The sequence below is a fragment of the Crocodylus siamensis genome, chromosome 1 (genome assembly GCF_052110815.1).
Source record: "Crocodylus siamensis isolate JL-2025a chromosome 1, ASM5211081v1, whole genome shotgun sequence".
Classification (NCBI taxonomy): Eukaryota; Metazoa; Chordata; order Crocodylia; family Crocodylidae; genus Crocodylus; species Crocodylus siamensis.
In genome coordinates this window covers 279,153,486-279,171,638 of record NC_143395.1, presented here as the reverse complement: position 1 = coordinate 279,171,638, position 18,153 = coordinate 279,153,486, and the positions used below count along the sequence as shown (strand labels likewise).

The 18,153-nt window shown below is 41.6% G+C and overlaps 1 protein-coding gene and 1 non-coding gene across 2 annotated transcripts; one reads left to right on the top strand and one right to left on the bottom strand.

Annotated features, from left to right (window-relative positions):
* Window positions 1–242: 242 nt before the first annotated feature.
* On the top strand, window positions 243–4,546 carry TLR8 (toll like receptor 8). Its single transcript, XM_090031655.1, has one exon. It carries the CDS (start codon window positions 243–245, stop codon window positions 3,390–3,392), a length of 3,150 nt encoding a protein of 1,049 aa, XP_089887781.1. The 3' UTR covers window positions 3,393–4,546.
* A 12,442-nt stretch (window positions 4,547–16,988) lies between these two features.
* Window positions 16,989–17,060, bottom strand: TRNAQ-CUG (transfer RNA glutamine (anticodon CUG)). The gene has a single exon. It is a non-coding gene; the product is annotated as a tRNA-Gln (tRNA).
* Between the last annotated feature and the right edge of the window lie 1,093 nt (window positions 17,061–18,153).

Here is an 18,153-nt window from a genome sequence, read left to right as displayed (position 1 = left end):
CCGTGTTGGTCTAAGGACATAGGCAGACACGGTTCTTTGTGTGAATCTGATATCTTTTACAAAGCGCTTTACATGTAACATCCAGATCTCAGACACCCAAAATCATTGGTCTCTGTTGCAAATCTTGGCTCATGAATTAATGAACTTAAGATGTTGCTTTTAAGAATGCTATGCTGTTGCTGAGTATTTATTATTATTAAAAGCTTTCTCTTTCTCTCTTTTTTTTTTTTTGTAAGGGAAACATGAACCCCCCAATTCGAAGTTTGATATGCCTTCTTCTTCTGGTCTACAATATTTCAGGTGTCCTTGCTGAGACCAAGTACCCTAGAACACTGCCATGTGATATTACAAAGAATAATTCCTCTGTGATTTTTGACTGCAGTTCCCGTCGATTGAAATATGTGCCTGCTGGTACGTATAGTGATGTAACAGAAATCAAGCTCTCAGGCAACCTTATAAAGAAGATTTCTAAAGAATCTTTTCAGGGCCTGAATAACCTGATGAAAATAAATCTAAACAAGAATCATTATTCAAAGGCCATGGACAAGGCTGTTGACCCATGTGAAAAAGGAATGGTAATTGAAGATGGAGCTTTTGCTAACATGACCAAGCTGATAGAATTATTAGCAGATGAAACCCATTTATGTAAAATACCAGCTGGGATGCCATTGTCCTTAACCTCACTGAGTCTGAGATTTAATAGCTTTTTTTCTTTCAGCCAGCAAAATTTTTCAGAACTCACACAACTGAAAGAGCTCTACTTGGATAGAAACTGTTTTTCCGGCAATCCCTGTGACAGAATTTTCCACATAGAGCCCAGGGCTTTTTCAGACCTCTCTGCTTTGACTGTGCTGTCACTCTCTCTCAACAACCTATCCCAAGTTCCAAGCCAGCTACCCTCATCACTAAAAGAACTTTATCTCAGCAGCAATAAGATACAAACCATTAAGTATTATGATTTTCAAAACCTGTCCAATATAGAAGTCCTTGACCTAAGTGGAAACTGCCCAAGGTGCTTCAATGCCCCCTTTCCATGTGACCCTTGCCCTGGAGATTCCTCCATTCAAATACACCCTCTTGCTTTCCAGTACCTGGTAAACTTACAGAACCTAAGTCTCTCCTGCACCTCCCTCACTCATATACCCGCCAGCTGGTTTTATAACACGTCACAGTTAAAGGTTTTGAATCTTGGTTTTAACTACTTGCTAAAGGAAATAGCTTTAGGAGAATTTTTAGTCCAACTACCTCACTTGGAGGTGCTTGACTTATCCTTTAATTATGCAAGACAAGCATACCCCAAGTATCTAAATATTTCTGACAATTTTGCTAACTTGGTCCGTCTCCAACAACTGCATATACGAGGTTATGTATTCCAGGTCCTTACACGTGAACACCTGCAGCCTCTTACAAAACTTACAAATCTACACACCCTCAATTTTGGGGTCAACTTTATCAAGCAGATTGACCTCAGGGTATTCCAGCTCTTTATTAATCTGACTTTGATTTCTTTATCTGACAACAGAATATCACCATTATCAGACAGCAGCAACAACAGTGACATTCATGGGACATCATTAGGAAATCATGTACTTCGACGTCGTTCAACAGATACTTATCTTGACCCATCAGCAAATAACATGCTAGAATCTGGAGATACATCCAGTAGTCATATGTCTGCTCCTATTTTTCCTTTAATCAAACCTCAGTGCAGCATGTATGGTAAAGCACTAGATTTAAGTTTGAACAGTGTTTTCTTCATTGCCCAACAACAATTTAAAGGTTTCCATGATGTAGCCTGTTTGAATTTGTCTTCAAATGGCATTGGCCAAGCTTTGAATGGCACGGAATTTATTTTCCTCCCTAATCTCAGATATTTAGATTTGTCTTTTAATAAACTTGATTTGGCTTATAGTTATGCATTTAATGAATTACATAATTTAGAGGTACTGGACCTCAGCTATAATAAACACTATTTTATTGTGTCAGGGATAACCCATAGACTGGTATTTCTTCAAAATCTTATGCATCTAAAAGTTTTAAACTTAAGTTACAATGAAATTTCCACACTAACAGAACCTAATCTAATCAGCAGTTCATTGGAAGAATTGGTGTTCAAAGGAAATCGCCTTGATATTTTATGGAAAAATGGAGACAATAGATATATACACTTTTTTAAAGAACTTAGCAAACTGACTCATCTTGATATATCCCACAACAGACTTAAAGGTATTCCTATCAAAGCATTCCTTTGCCTTCCACAGAGCCTAATTGAACTACGCATAAACAATAATGGATTACAGCGCTTTGACTGGAAAGCCCTGAAACAATTTCCAAATCTCAAATTACTAGATTTGAGCAAAAACTTATTGTCTTTTATAACTGACAGCCTTGCCAACCTCACATCCTCTCTTCAGACACTTCTGCTTCGATATAATAAGATTGCTCATCTAGCTGATGGATTTCTTTATAAAGCCAGCAGCCTTTTACATCTGGATTTAAGTTACAACAGACTTCATTCCATAAACCAATCAACATTTCTGTCAAATGATTTAAATTATTTAGTCTTGTTGAACTTACAGGGGAACCCTTTTGAATGCACTTGTGCAATTGTTGGTTTCACTAACTGGATACATTTAAATATTAATGTCAGTATACCACGACTGGCAACAGACGTCATTTGTGCAACACCTGGAGATCAAACAGGAAACAGCATTATAAGTTTAGATCAACATGCCTGTACTTTGGATATAGCTGCACTAATATGCTTTTCATTATCGTTCATTATTATTTTCACTGTTATGATAATGGCTATTACAAAACATTTATTTTATTGGGATGCTTGGTACACATACTATTATTGTGCTGCCAGACTAAAAGGGTACAGGTCCATAATCACAGAAAAAGCTCTTTATGATGCTTACATTGCCTATGATACTAAGGATGTAGCAGTAACTGACTGGGTAATAAATGAATTACGAGTTCACTTAGAAGAAAGTAAGGACAAGCAAGTTCTGCTTTGTTTGGAGGAAAGAGACTGGGAGCCAGGAAAAGCTGTCATTGACAACCTTGCACAGAGCATCCAGTGCAGCAGGAAGACAATATTTGTCCTGACAGAAAGGTATGTAAAGAATGGGAACTTCAGAACAGCTTTTTACATTGCCCTGCAGAGACTAATGGATGAGAACCTGGACGTGATTGTGTTTATTCTGCTAGAGCCAGTGTTACAGCACTCCCAGTACCTGCGGCTGAGGAGGAGGATTTGCAGGAGTTCAGTTCTTGAGTGGCCAAAGAATCCACAAGCTCAATGCCTTTTCTGGCAGAGCCTAAAAAATGTGTTGCTCACAGAAAATTATAACCGGTATAACAGACTGTACACAGACTCCATTAAATGATAGCATAGAGAAAAAAATATGCAAATATCTGTGTCTTTATCCAGAAATAATCAGTTTTCGAATCCAGTCAAAATAGCGCCATTGAAAGTGTTGGCTTTGAACTGAAGTGTCTGAGAAAGTTTGAAGACAGATGTTACCTACTTTAGCCTGGTTTACAAAAGGTATGGTATTACTAGACTCGGGGAAGATCATATAAAGAGAGTAATAATAATTTGCAGAAATGTTGTCTTCATATCTGTAAGTTGTTATCAAAAAAGTAGTTAGCTGCTATAGATTCTCTTTTTTACCTAACCGTGCTCGAATTTTCTACTGGGAACATGATTAATTAAAAACTATGATGTTCAAATTAGAATCCATAGTATCTAACTAGTTTAGTGATGCAAACTGACAAATATTGGGAGGCAATGAACATGCTTACCTCTGGCTACCTTTTGATGATTTTTTTTTTTTGTATTTAATTATTGATTTTGAGATGTTTGTTGAAAACTCAGTTACACTCCAGCTCAACAAACTACTGAGGCCTGTGCTTAACTGTAAGTATATCCTGAAACTGCTGTGTTCTCCTTTTTTGATTCATGAAGTATCTAACCAGTGGTCTAATTCTAGATTTTCACGAGTCATATTATTAGTCATATATTATATATTGTGAGTGACCTATGTTAAAACGAGAAAGATATAAATAACCCAAAGGAATGTTAGAGGGGGTGAAACCCTAGCTCTTTAAATGTTTCCTCTTTAATTTTCTGCTTCATTATATGAAGTATATAAACATAATATAAACTACATAAAAGAAGTACTAGCAAGCAGGATATTCATTTGCCTCCTCCACCAGATGGTGTTTGAACTCCTAAAATTAATCTTTCCTTTTTCCCTTGTTAGTACTAGAGCTAAACTCATGAGAAAATATTTCCAGGATAGATCAACTTGATTTATATTTGTCCTTTTAAACTTATTTGAGATCCTGCCACAGTTATGGTTGTACAGATAACTTAACCAAGGCATACTTTGTTAACTGGAATGTGTTTTGGGAGTCAAATTTAAATCCCATAATAACGTACTTAATAAAACTGGTTGCTTCTCAAGGGGCATACTTTTAAGTGTTCTTCTTTATGCATTTTGTTTTTGTGTTGAATTAGACTGCATGCTGCTTTAAAGGGTTGAAGTGATGCTGTTGCTGTGATGGTTCAGGAAATATGTGAACAAATTCTTGTGGATGATATCTTTTATTAACCAACTGCATGGTTGGGATAGATGCAAAGAAGCTTTCAGGTATCACTGTAACCTTTCTCAGGTCTCTGAGCAGTGAGAGCTGAAGAAAGCACAGAGATATACTTGAAAGTTTCTTTGTTTATCCCAACCATGCTGTTGGTTCAATAAAAATATCAACCACAAGAATTCTTGCTGATTTAAAATATTTTGTTTGGTTCCTCCATACTTGCTATACATCAGGAAATTGTATATGTTACAACCTCCCTGCCACTTACAGCTGTTAGTTTCCCCCACACACCAGAAAGCACTTTGTAGCCAGACACCCTGTAGTTTTCCTGGTTAAAAATACCAGGCAGGTGCAGACTCCAACCAACATGGACTTTTTGTAATATCTGGTCAGCTTTGTGCTTTTAAAATGTTAAACCAGAATTCCTCTGACTGGGTAAAAATGACCACTTACCACAGGCAATAAGATGTTTCTACTAGAAATTGCTCTAATAAACTGATTCACTAATAAGCTTCAGTGGAATCTGTTATAAAGGTAGAGATTTTCAAAGTTACCTAAAAGAGTTAGATGTCCAGTTCTCATGAAGGCTTGATTGCTTAAGTTCTGTAATAAAGTCAGAAGAAAAAAATGATGCAATAATAATATAATTAAGTTTGTACTAATAAACTTGTGAAAATGTAAAATTAGGACATGTGCAGCTCCAGTGAAGCCAAGGCATCAAAGAATGTGCTTTGCCCTACTAACTGAAAAGCACACACTGGGCAATAATTATTTTCCATTAGCGTCCTCCTGATAATTAGAGCTAGAAAGGAAATAGCTTTCTCGTGCTTTGAAAGTGTTCAAATTATCTAAAAAAAAAAAAAAATCTCAAACCAAATTGATCCAAAAAGTCAGAAACTTCCTGTGAACTGAAAATAACAACAAAAAAAGTTTTAGTCATGTAGTGCTTTGTTTTGATTTCAGTCTTTCAAAACCTCTTTTTAATCAACATTCTTTATATTTTAAAATGAAAAGAATTCCTGATTTAATAAATTATTTTGGTTTGAACATATAAAAAATGTACCATAATGAAATTTCAAACTCTTTTGCCAGTATATTTTTAGTTTAGGGCATTTATCAAAACTAACCCTATTTCACAAACAGTTTTTGTTTTAACAAGTTCCCATTTTTGGCATGCTATAGTTCACTGTGAAGTTCCTTACCAACTCTATTTTCTCCATCTCTTGACATTTGCAGAACAGCTTTGCCACCACTGATGATGGAAGCTGAGGGATAGATATATAGGTGGGTAATCAAATCAGGTGGTCACCTCAGACTAGTTTTTACTAACCTTCTAAGCTTAATGAAAAGCAAGTTTGAAATAGTACATGAAACTGACTTTTCTTAATTGAGGGAATTTCCATGAGCAGTTTCACATTTTACTTTCTTTTCTTTGCTATTGCAAAGATACCGAGAATATCATTACCAAGACACTCCCCGTTTATTCTAACATAGTTATGTTTTCTTCAGTCAGAAGACTAGGCACATCTGTTCTGAACTGTTGCTATCAATAACTGGAGGGGAGAGAGATTTTACTAAGGGGAAGTGGATGTGTATGTATATAGTTACAAATATTTTCACATCCAGATTGTGATCAGTGGGGTGTGGTAGCAAAGGACTGAAGGAGTTTTGTTTTGACTCTCAAGTCATAAATTTGAGCATCACTTTGGACTTGTGCTGAAGGTTAGTTCCATTCAAACATGCCAAAAATGTGTATGTGATCATTCAGGCTGAGAAGTCAGAGGTGACTGGGTACATTGCTCTCTTGTGTTCATTTGTCTATAGGAGCAAGTGAGACTGAATTGTACATGTTCAACAGGCCTTCTTGGCTAAACTGGGCCATGACAAAAAACTGCAACTCAATTCAACATCTAATGGGTTAGAATAATCAACACCACCCTCTACATTTGTTTAACTATTGACTTGGACCCATTACAAAGATTTGAAAAATTAAGATTACTGCCTAAAAAGTTGAAAAACAACACTCCATAAGAGATTTTTAGTTTTTTGTTTTTAAATGACAATATAATAATTGTTCTCACTTCTAAGGCAATAACAATTCACTTTATTACTAGCAGGAGCACTTCTAATCCCCAGTTTTACTGCAAGGACATATCTACTTTTGCCAAGTCATGCAAGGCTAGACATTGAATTGAATCCCACTCATTTAGTCATGTTAGTTGACCTTACTTGGAAAGTGTGGGCAGCATTTGTCCCATGGTGCCATTTAATCATAGAATCCAAAAAAATCAGAAATGACAGTAACTTGTTACATCATTTTGCCAATGCCTCAACCCCTTTGCCAACACAAGGTTTTTGCAGGGATTGCCCAGTCTTTCAACTTTCACAAACTATTCACCATCTTTCTTATGAAAATGAGCCACCTACCCTTGACAGTTTAATTCTCAGAAATTTCTTCCATACTTTCATACTAGATTTACCTTTCTTAAAGTCTTCTCAGAATTACTAATTATACAAGGCCCTATTAAGCAAAACATGCTACTTAAAGCACGGGTGGTCCCAGGTTACTTGTTTGACTGGAACATGAAATACCATAAACCGATCATCTTCATAAGCCCTACTTATTCCTAAGAACTGATGTAAAGAGTTGCACAGAAGACATTTGCAGGTTGGAACATTTTTTTTTTATTAGTCGGAAAAGTAAAGAAACTCTGTTACATACTCCTAAGCACCATCAATGATAACAGGTATGCACTATGCTTACATGAGATTTTTTCAAAACAGCAGCAAAAATAGCTGTCCTTTCAATATTATTTTGAATAATTTTTAGATTTTGGTGTGGGAGAAAGTTTAATATACAACAAAGGTATGCTTATGCTTTCCATGCTATAATGCCACCATGCATTCACAGCTAATCGTATGTGAATATAGCATTTTAATTGTGGATTTCAGCAAGTGACAAGGACAAGGAAATGATGCTGAGAGATTTTTTCCAAAATAATTTTTTATAAACAAAATAAAAAAAAAAGAAAAAGGAATTAAGTGTCAGAAAACAGAAAAAACTAGTCCAACATCTGTCCTTCTCTTTTTTGCATTATCTAATTTGCCCCATAACTGCAGCTTCTCTGATTAAAAATAAGCTTCTAGCAAAGAGCTTTGCTAATAGCATGTTGGTTCCGTAGTAGCCAAGGGAAAAACAGACATTATAAATTCCACCAAAAGGCAAGAAGGTGCCATTAAAAAGTAATTTAAATAATAATAAATCCTTTAAATAGCAATAAGTCCAGACAATTAAGGGCGTGTGCACTTGCAGCAGTCAGTACAAATTGCCTCAGTGCACACCCCTGCAGGTGTGCTTTGTTGTGGGACAATTTGTGGACAAACTGCCTTGCCCAGCTCCTCACAGCTCTTCAGCCAGAGAGAGCTGGAGGCTGAGGCCAGTACCTGTGCTGGCCCCAGCAGTCTTACCTGGTGGCCTGTGGTGTGCTGGAGCAGCCTGGCCAACAGCCAGAGCATTGCTCTGGACTGCTTGGCCTTCATTTGTGCCAGTGGGTGTGCTTTGTGCTGCTTTTGTTTCCAGGGGGGTATTTTTGCTCATAGAAAATGCTGGTAACAAATTTTGCCATGTTTTAAAATGTTTATTGTGATCAGTTTGTGGCATCGCAAAGAGATTTCTGGTGCCACAATCTTCATGCCCCCAATCACCTGGATGTGGCCTTAGAGTCGAGCTGAATATTTCATGTATTGGTCTTATTACAATAAACACTTTCTTATCAGTCGTGTCAAGGTAAATGAAAGTGCAGACTGTATCAACACGTCATTATGTATACCTTGTATTTTTGCCTAAATATACTGTAATAAAAATGTACCAATTCTGTTTTCCTTGCTCACATTTTACTCAGGCAAACTAGCACTGATAACAGTGTAGGCCCAATTGATGGAAATTTTTCCAAGGACTACCTAAATGCTAATTTATGTCCTCATGTTTTAGGCCAATCATACACTTTTTTTCTTGTTAAGAAAGCATTATAAAAATTGCTAAGTCAACACACTAAAGTTAGAATATGCCCAAATAAAGCTGAATAAGTAACTTTAATTCCCTCCCGCTTATGTATATGTATTATGATTCAGCCTTTAGGACATGATCACATTCTCTTTATTTTTGCCCCAAAACAGCTCTCAGCCCCAAAACAGCTCCTGGGAAACTTATTGAGCATTAACAAATGTAAAAGGCCTCTAAACACAGAGGAGTGCACATGTCAGTTTTAGAAGTTATGTCATTGCTGTCCTATCCCCATTCTTGCATTGGTGTTTCTGGAGTATGAATAGTGTGGGATCTTATCACTCTGCCAAAATGAGATGGTCCGCAGTAGCTCCAGAACTTCTCCAGAACTTTATGGATGTTTGTGAGAATCTTGTCCCAACTTCCACTACGATAGCAGGGAAGCTGTGGGGTACAATGCATAATTCTGTCTTAAAAGTTTTTTCCCAGCAAGTTTTCAATGTTAGGAATGTGCCTGAATTAGTTGGTTAGAGAACACCTGTCCCAAACTGTGCTGGGGTTGCTAGTAGCACATTACGTGCTTGTAATTTGCCCTCCTTAAAGAACCAGCATGTATGTGACCTTCAGGGGACACAAATCCTTTGTTCTGCAGGGCTTAGTGTACTACTAGGGCACTATAATGAATAGCTATGTTGGGAGCTCAGGCAGTAGATGTGACATTGGGGTACTAAAGCAGTCTGATTTTTCATGCTGGAACAAGCTGTAACTTTGATCTGTCTAAATGACAAAGCTATCAGTAGCAGAGATGCCAACTGTTATTTAGCGGGAAAGCTGCCCATTTTCACCTGCCATGGAGAAATAGCTCTACTTGGATAATATAGGGCCACTGAGGCCATTCAGTGGCACTCTTTGCAGTTGAAGAATGAAACCTGAAGGCAAGATGGTGTTCCCTTTGAAATTGTTTGGATGCCAATGTTGCAAGTGTTGTGTGAATGAGAGTGGTCTACTGCAAACTGCAGGACATCTGTGAAGCCAGAGGCAAGCGTTTTCATATGGACAAGGCCCTGGACACTAATGGATTTCTTAGTGAACTCAAACAACTGAAAATACCCACCAAAGCTAGGGTTAGCATACATCTAGGTTTTCTCAGACTTGTCCTCTTTTTGGGTCCTCTCTTTTCTATCCAAGAGATTTTTTAAAATATCAACAAAAGTCCAGGATTCTGCTCTGCCTCTGCTCAGTATCAAAGCTTTTCCCTCAGCACTTCCCAGCTTGCCCTGGCAAGGAGCTACTTGGGGCTGGGGGAGTGGGGAAGGGCAATTGGAGGCAGGGGCATCGTGTGTCTGCTCAGGCCCCTGGCAGCTGCAGGCTGTGGGGGTCGGAGGGCCAGGTCCTCAGGACAGTTGAGAGGTATGTGTGTGAGGGGATGGGTGTGCAAGAGGGTGGGTGCCTGTTGGTGCTGGGGGAATCTGGCCACCAGGGCTTCAGAAAGGTGGGGAGGTGGGGGAGGCGCCTGGCCCTCCAGGCGGGGATGGGGGTGGAGGGGTTCTTCCGGGGCAGCAGGAAGCTGTATGTTGGGAGTAAGGGGCACCAGCAGGGCTGGGGGGATGGTTATGGGGTCAAGGGGCTGTGGATCAGGAGTGAGAGTACTGGCAGGGATGGGTGGGAGCTGTGGCTTGGGAGTTAGGGGCACCAGGAGGGTGGGGGACTGTGATTTGGGAATACAGGCAGGGCCAGGGGGCTGTGGATTGGGAGTCACGGGTATCAGCAGGGACTGGGAGGCTGCAGGTTTGGAATGAGGAGCACCAGCATGGCCTGGAGGGTGGGATACTGTGGGTCAGGCATGAGGGGCAGCAGCAGGGTTGGGGGGGTGTGGCTTGGGAGTGAGGGGCAAGGGTAGAGCACGGGCATATCACTGCCCCCATCTCCCCAAATCATATTACACACACACACACACACACACACACACACACACGTCCTCTTTCTTGAAACTGGAAATATAGTAACCCTACCTAGGCCAGATCTAGACAATCAGGGGAAAGTAGGGAGGCCATATGCCAGATGGGCCTTTTTAAATGTGTAATCAATTGCTAACGCACATTCTATTTTGTGGAGGATGAAATACCCTGGGGTATGCTGTGCTGATGCATTACATGGTTTTAAAGTGCCTGTTCTAGTTATATTTTCAAACACCCAAGGTTCAGATGCTGGTAATTTGTTGGAGTATTTTGTGCCTGATTAATTTAATGGATTGTGTTAGGGAGGCTTGATTTATTTGCCAAATAAAATATTAATTTAAATGTAACTCTCTCTGCTAGCTTAGGGCCAGTGCATGCCATTTTATTGGCTTGCCTAGGTTGTTTTTAACATATATCAATAAAATATTTTGACAGAGCTCAGGCTTCCCGGTTCCATACTAATTAAATGAACAACAACCAGGATATAAACATAGTATTTAGTAAACTTGCAAATAGATGTAAAGAAAACCTGCTTAGTGCTAATAAGAAGGGACTGTGCTTTTTGACTGTCAAGCAAGCTGCAATCTGGAAAACCGAAGTGCAAACTGAAACTTAAACTGTATCCTGTACAAATAAGTGAAAAAATGTAGCATTTCAATGTCGGTGACTGTCTGGTACTTGCAGTTACCTCCAGCTTTCTATTTCTCCTGTGTCTTTTCTACTATGTGTTATGCAGCATAGTGCAGGCCTCAAGTTAAGGGTGTTTTATCTTCTTCCCAAAGGTTTGTAGGGCTGCTTGAAACCCAGGATCCTCCAGAAATTCTATCCCTAACAGCCTGTGTGGACCTTGTGCTCTCGGGGCAGATGCAATGGTGTCTGATGTCTAAGACGGAGGCTGGCTCAGAAGCCCACACACATATGGCTGCATGGATGATTTGGGGATATTGGGTACCATTTGATACCTGTTGAGTACTATTTGATACAGGGGCCCCTTGAATGCTAAGATCCGCTCCTTTTTTGTAGTCTCATTTCAATGAATTATAGGATTGCTGGTGGAAGACTGCTTGGCAATCAGTAGAGGTTATGGATGATTGGAAAAGGGCAAACAGTGCCCATATTTAAGAAAGGGAAAAAGGAGGATCCAGGGAGCTACAGCCCAGTAAGCCTCACCTCAGTCCCTGGAAAAATCATGGAGCAGATCCTCAAGGAATCCATTTCTAAGGACTTGGATGAGAGAAGGGTGATTAAGAACAGTCCATGGATTCACCAGGGGCAAGTCATAATTGCCTTTTATGATAAGGTGACTAGCTCTGTGGATGTGGGGAGACTGCTGGATGCAGTGCACCTTGATTTTAACAAGGCTTTTGATACGGTCTCCCACAACATTCTTGCAAGCAAGCTAAGGAAGTATGGGCTGGAGGAATGGACCATTAGGTAGATAGAAAACTGGCTGGAGCGTCAGACTCAGAGAGTAGTAATCAATGGCTCAGTGTCTAGTTGGCAGCTGGTATCAAGTGGAGTGCCCCAAGGGTTGGTCCTGGGGCTGGTTTTCATAGTTTCATAGTAGCTAGAGTCGGAAGGGACCTAGGTAGATCATCTAGTCCGACCCCCTGCCTTAGCAGGAAAGAGCACCGGGGTCAGATGAGCCCGGCAAGGTGCTCATCTAACTTCCTTTTAAAAATCCCCAGGCTAGGAGCCTGCACCACTTCCCCTGGAAGCTGGTTCCAGGCCCTAGCCGCCCTGACTGTGAAGTAGCGTCTCCTAATATCTAATCTAAACTTACCCTCCGCCAGTTTGTGACCATTATTCCTGGTCACTCCTGGCAGCGCACGGGGGAACAGGGACTCCCCCAATACCTGCTGATCCCCCCTGACCAGTTTGTAGCAGGCCACAAGGTCCCCCCTTAACCTTCTCTTGTGGAGGCTAAACAGGTTCAGGTCCCGTAGCCTCTCCTCATAAGGCCTGCCTTGCTGACCCCTGATCATACGAGTGGCCCTCCTCTGAACTCTTTCCATATTGTCCACGTCCCTCTTGAAGTGTGGCGCCCAGAACTGGACGCAGTACTCCAGCTGCGGCCTGACCAGTGCCGCATAGAGGGGGAGGATCACCTCCCTGGACCTGCTCGAGATGCATCTGTGGATGCATGACAGGGTACGGTTGGCCTTCTTGACTGCCTCCCCACACTGCCGGCCCATGTTCATCGTGGAGTCAATGACGACTCCAAGATCCTTTTCCGTCTCCGTGCTGGCAAGAGGGGAGTTCCCCAACCTGTAAGTGTGGTGCCGGTTCTTCCTCCCCATGTGCAACACCTTGCACTTATCAGTGTTAAACCCCATCCTATTCTCATCCGCCCACCGTTGCAACCTGTCAAGGTCAGCTTGTAGCCTATTGCACCCTTCTAGTGCACCCACATCCCCCCACATCTTAGTGTCATCAGCAAACTTGAACAGGGTGCTTTCTACCCCCTCATCCAAGTCACTGATGAAGATGTTGAACAGTGCGGGCCCGAGGACCGAGCCCTGCGGAACCCCACTGCCCACGTCCTTCCAGGTGGAGAAGAACCCATCCACTACCACCCTCTGGGTGCGGCCCTCCAACCAGTTGGCGACCCATTTGACCGTGTGGGCATCGACACCACAGTCTCCCAGCTTTTTGATGAGGACAGGGTGAGAGACAGTGTCGAAAGCCTTCCGGAAGTCCAAAAAGACTACATCCACAGCAACCCCTGCGTCTAATGATTTGGTGACCTGATCGTAAAAGGCCACCAGGTTGGTCTGACAAGACCTGCCACTGATGAACCCATGTTGGTTGCCCCTGAGCATGCATTCCCCCGCAAGGCCCTCCTGGATGTGTGCCAGGATAATTTTTTCAAAGAGCTTACCCGGGATTGAGGTAAGACTAACTGGCCTGTAATTTCCCGGGTCCTCTTTTTTTCCCTTTTTGAAGATAGGGACCACATTGGCCCTCTTCCAGTCCTCCGGCACCTCGCCAGAGCACCACGAGTGCTCATAGAGCCGCGCCAGGGGTCCCGCAATGACCTCGGCCAGTTCCTGTAGAACCCTAGGGTGAAGACCGTCCGGACCAGCGGACTTGAACATGTCCAGCCTCTCCAGAAGTACCCTAACTAACTCCTCGCTAACCCCTGGCCCAGGCATGTCTCTCTCGGGGCCCGAGGGGGGCCCAGCAGGGAGGTGGCTGAACTGGTCCCTACTTAGGAAGACAGAGGCAAAGAAATCGTTAAATATGTTAGCTTTGTCATCTGGCGTGATGACTAAGTTGCCCATCGTGTCCTGCAGGGGCCCCACATTACCCGGGACCCTCTTTTTACCCCCTATGTATTTGAAGAAGGACTTCTTATTGTCCTTAATCCGGGAAGCTAGTCCTATCTCCAACTCTGCCTTGGCCCTCCTGACCACCCCCCTACATCCTCGGGCGACTGTAACATAGTCCTTCTTGGTGATGACCCCATCTCTCCATTGGGTATATGCCTCCCTTTTAGCAAGGAGGCATTCCCGGATGTTCAATATCTTCAGGAACAACCTGGAAGAGGGCATAGAGTGCACTCCCAGCAAGTTTGCAGGTGACACCAAGCTGGGGGGAGTAGTAGATACACTGGAGGGTAGGGCTAGGATTCAGAATGACCTAAACAAATTGGAAGATTGGGCCAAAAGGAATCTCACGAGGTTCAACAAGGACAAGTGCAAAGTCCTGCACTTAGGACAGAACAACCCCATGCATCAGTACGGTCTGGGGGGATGACTGGCTCTGCAGCAGCTCTGCAGAAAAGACCTGGAGGTTACAGTGGAATAAACTGAAGATGAGTCAGCAGTGTGCCCTAGTTTAGAAGGCTAAAGGCATGCTGGGCTGGGTCAGTAGATGTGTTGCCAGTAGGTCAACGGAAGTGATGATTCACCTCTATTCAGCACTGGCAAGACCACATCTGGAGTACTGTGTTCAATTTTGAACCCCCCACTACAAAAAGGATGTGGACAAATTGGAGACAGTCCAGTGGAGGGTGACAAAAATGGTGAGGGGGCTGGGGGACATGTCTTATGAGGAAAGAGTGGGGGAACTGGGCTTATTTAGTTTAGAGAAGAGAAGACTGAAAGGAGACTTAATAGCAGTCTTCAACTACCTGAGGGCATTCGAAAGAGGATGGAGCTAGGCTATTCTCAGTGGTGGCAGATGACAGAATAAGGAGCAACAGTTTCAAGTTACAGCAAGGGAGGTTTAAGTTATATATTAGAAACCCTATACCCTCACTAGGAGGGTAGTAAAACATTGGAACAGGTTACCCAGAGGGCTGGTGGAAGCTCCATCCTTGGGGGTTTTCAAAACCCAGCAAGACAAAGCTTTGGCTGGGGTGATCTAGGTGGGGATGGTCCTGCTTTGAGCAGGGGGTTGGACTAGATGGCCTCCTGAGGTCCTTTCCAACCCTAACTTTCTATGATTCTATGTGAGCCCAGTAGCTTGCTGCTTCACTGTATACTGAAGGCAAAAGACGGTGGATGGATGTGGAGTTGGCTGTCAGAGTTAGATATCTCAAAGTTTAGCAGAGCTTGTAGGTGCAGGCAGCAGGGCTTTGCAGTAGAGATGCTCTCATGGTTGGGGCAGGAATATGTCTGAAAACATGGATACATTGCTGGTTAACCATATCCTTGGCCTCTGCAAGGATGCTGCATGATCAGTTGTTGCACAAAGGAGTTGTGAGGGTACTGAACAAGCACCGAATCTTCCGAGGATTTAGCTGACAAGGTTTAATATGTGTACGTGACAGTTTTTCATAGGGTTAGAACTTGGCTGTATTTGGGTGGATTTTCACATACAGCTAATGATAGGCATCAGGGTGATTCCTGTGCCAGCTTTCATGTTTCTGTTGCATGACACTAAGGCTTGTCAACAAAACAGCTATAAGAATATTTTTTCAACACGTGGAGAACAATGTATTTTCCCCCTAACCTCATAATTGGCAGGACAGGTTTTCCTGAAACTTTAAAAATAAAAGTAATCTTAAGGCAGACCTCTGGCATAGACATTCTCTGCCTGACCAGGTAAAGCTTAGCAAAGCAACTGAAAACAAGGTCTTATAATGGAAAGCCCTGGGCAGCCTTAACAATTTTGCTAGTAGGACCACTTTCAGTGTACATATTTCTTGTATGACATGATACATAATAATGAATTAGATGCAAAGGTGTGCCAAGAAATTTGCAGCCTTCTGGGTACAATATTTTTTTACAATTTTCTCATGGATTATCTGCCAACAGACCTAATGTTTACTATAGACAAGTCTGCGAATAACAATAGCTGGCATGAGGGAAGTGGAGAAGAAAGAAGTTTTTCTTAAGAGTGTGGGCACAAAAATGTGTTGTAATCCAATGGCGAGGAGACAGATGGAGAGGCAGACCTAATGACAGATGGTAGGGTGAGCCATCTAGTGGCATGTTAGAAGCATTGAGACCTTCCAGTCGGTAACACGGTTGAAAGACAGTGGTGAGAGGAGAGAGAAACTACAAAAGCAAATTCCAGGTACTCGCTTTGTTGGTACAGAAGCAGGCCCCAGGTTCACTGCTAATCCTGTCCTGGGAGGTCAGTTCACTGGAGTATCATCTGGAAAATTACAAAGGACACATTTGAATTTTTCACTGAATTTTCTACCTCTAGAGAGCGGTATTTCCCTAATAATACATACACAAACCTCAGTAATGAAGTAATCAGAATCCCCCCTTTCTGCTTGATCTCATTTAAGGAACCATTAACATTCATTACATTTATCTGAAATTTGGTTCCTTTTATAATGTGCTTGCTTATCAGTGAAATTTATGTCTAAAGTTCCTACATGCATTACTCTAACAGTATCTATTATCTACTCACAGCAATATGCTTTCTAGCAGATTAAGCAGATGTTCACATTTAAGTATGGATATAGTTTGACTGATGTTCATGAAATGACTTGTATGGTTAAAGTACAGAGCTGTGCCCTTCCGGGACAAAAAATGGTTCACTTTATGACAGAAAGAACTAAATGAAGTGGTTGATGACTGTAGATGAAAATTGGGAGCAACATTATTGTCCAGAAAAGTGCAAGGAAAAGCTGATAGTGGTTGGAACCAAAGTAAAACTGTTCAGAAAGAAAATCATGTGTAAGCTATTTCTAAGTATCTGTCCCCTTGGTGTGCCTTTGGGTCCTTTACTCCAGTGTGGCTATATTATTATTATCAGTCATGTTTATTCATAGATTTCATAGATTTAATAGACATTAGGGCTGGAAGGGACTTCATGGTATCATCTGGTCCAGCTTTTTGCCCAAGAGGCAGAGAATCAGCTGGGGTCAGATGACCTCATTAAGATAAACATCCAACGGTTTCTGAAAGGTACCTAGAGTTGGTGCAGATGGTAAAGAAGTTTTTCCTTAAAAGTTCAGGTTCCACTGAGATTTGAACTCAGATCACTGGATTCAGAGTCCAGAGTGCTAACCATTACACCATGGAACCATCCTTGCTGAGGCTCAAATGGTCTTCCAGTAATATGTGACTGTAAGCAGTTTGTCACTGGAAGTTAAGGTGGCACCTAACAGTAAAAGGTACCTACCATTGTGCCAGTCACCACATGAACACAAGTGTAGTAGCTAGAAGCACAAGCTCTGCAAACAGAGGAAGAATCCTGCCAATTAGACATACAATCAAAAGGGAGAATGAAACAGATGGTATTGTGTGAAAAAGCCTGGGAAAGACAGACAAATGAGACCAAAAGAAGTATCAAGAGGAAAAGATAAGATTGCTGTCTATTTGTTTTTATCCAACATAAAACAAGTTATATCATAGCATTGTAGTGCATCATAATGTTGCAACCTTTGTCTCTTAAGAGCCTGACATTTGCTGTGAGTTCAGGGGTTTTCATTGTTTTCCTAGGACAAGAAGAGTTAAATTTTCTTTAGAGTTATATTGCTGTCAATTCCAAAGTAACTTTTAAAACTCTACAATAATATCTTAAAAGGTCTAAGAATCCAACAAGACACCTGAAACTTTGTTTGTGAACTGTATGTACATTTGTAGTTGCAGAAAGCTACAAAAAGATCTTCATTTTCCACCTATTGATGAATTCCTGCAAATCAGATTAATACAATAGGCATATGTGGCTTTTCATCACATTAGCTTGATTTTTACAGTAGGAAATACCTAAAAAGCACTGCAAGGTAGAATAGCTTATTCTTAAACAGAAGGCAAAGTAGATTTGCATCTTTATAGACAACCTATGTCAGATACAGCTCTGATATACCAGGAATTAGTTTGTAAGGTGCTATGTACAGACAGTCAAAAAGCCCAAGGCCGAATTGATTCTATCTTTGAAGGTTAGTCTAAGCTGCATAGATTGAACCAATAAGCAAGTGAACAGACATTCACTTTTGATTCCAGAAATGCAGCCTCATGCCTCCAGTGGCTTGGGACACAAGCTAAGGGGTGCTAGAACACACCGCCCTGCTCAGCTGAAGCAGACAGCTTGGGGCAAGTCTAGACTGCCCAAGGGAGGGTTTGCCAGGGAGGTACAAAGCATCCAGGGATGCTGGGGGATCATGGGTAAACTTGT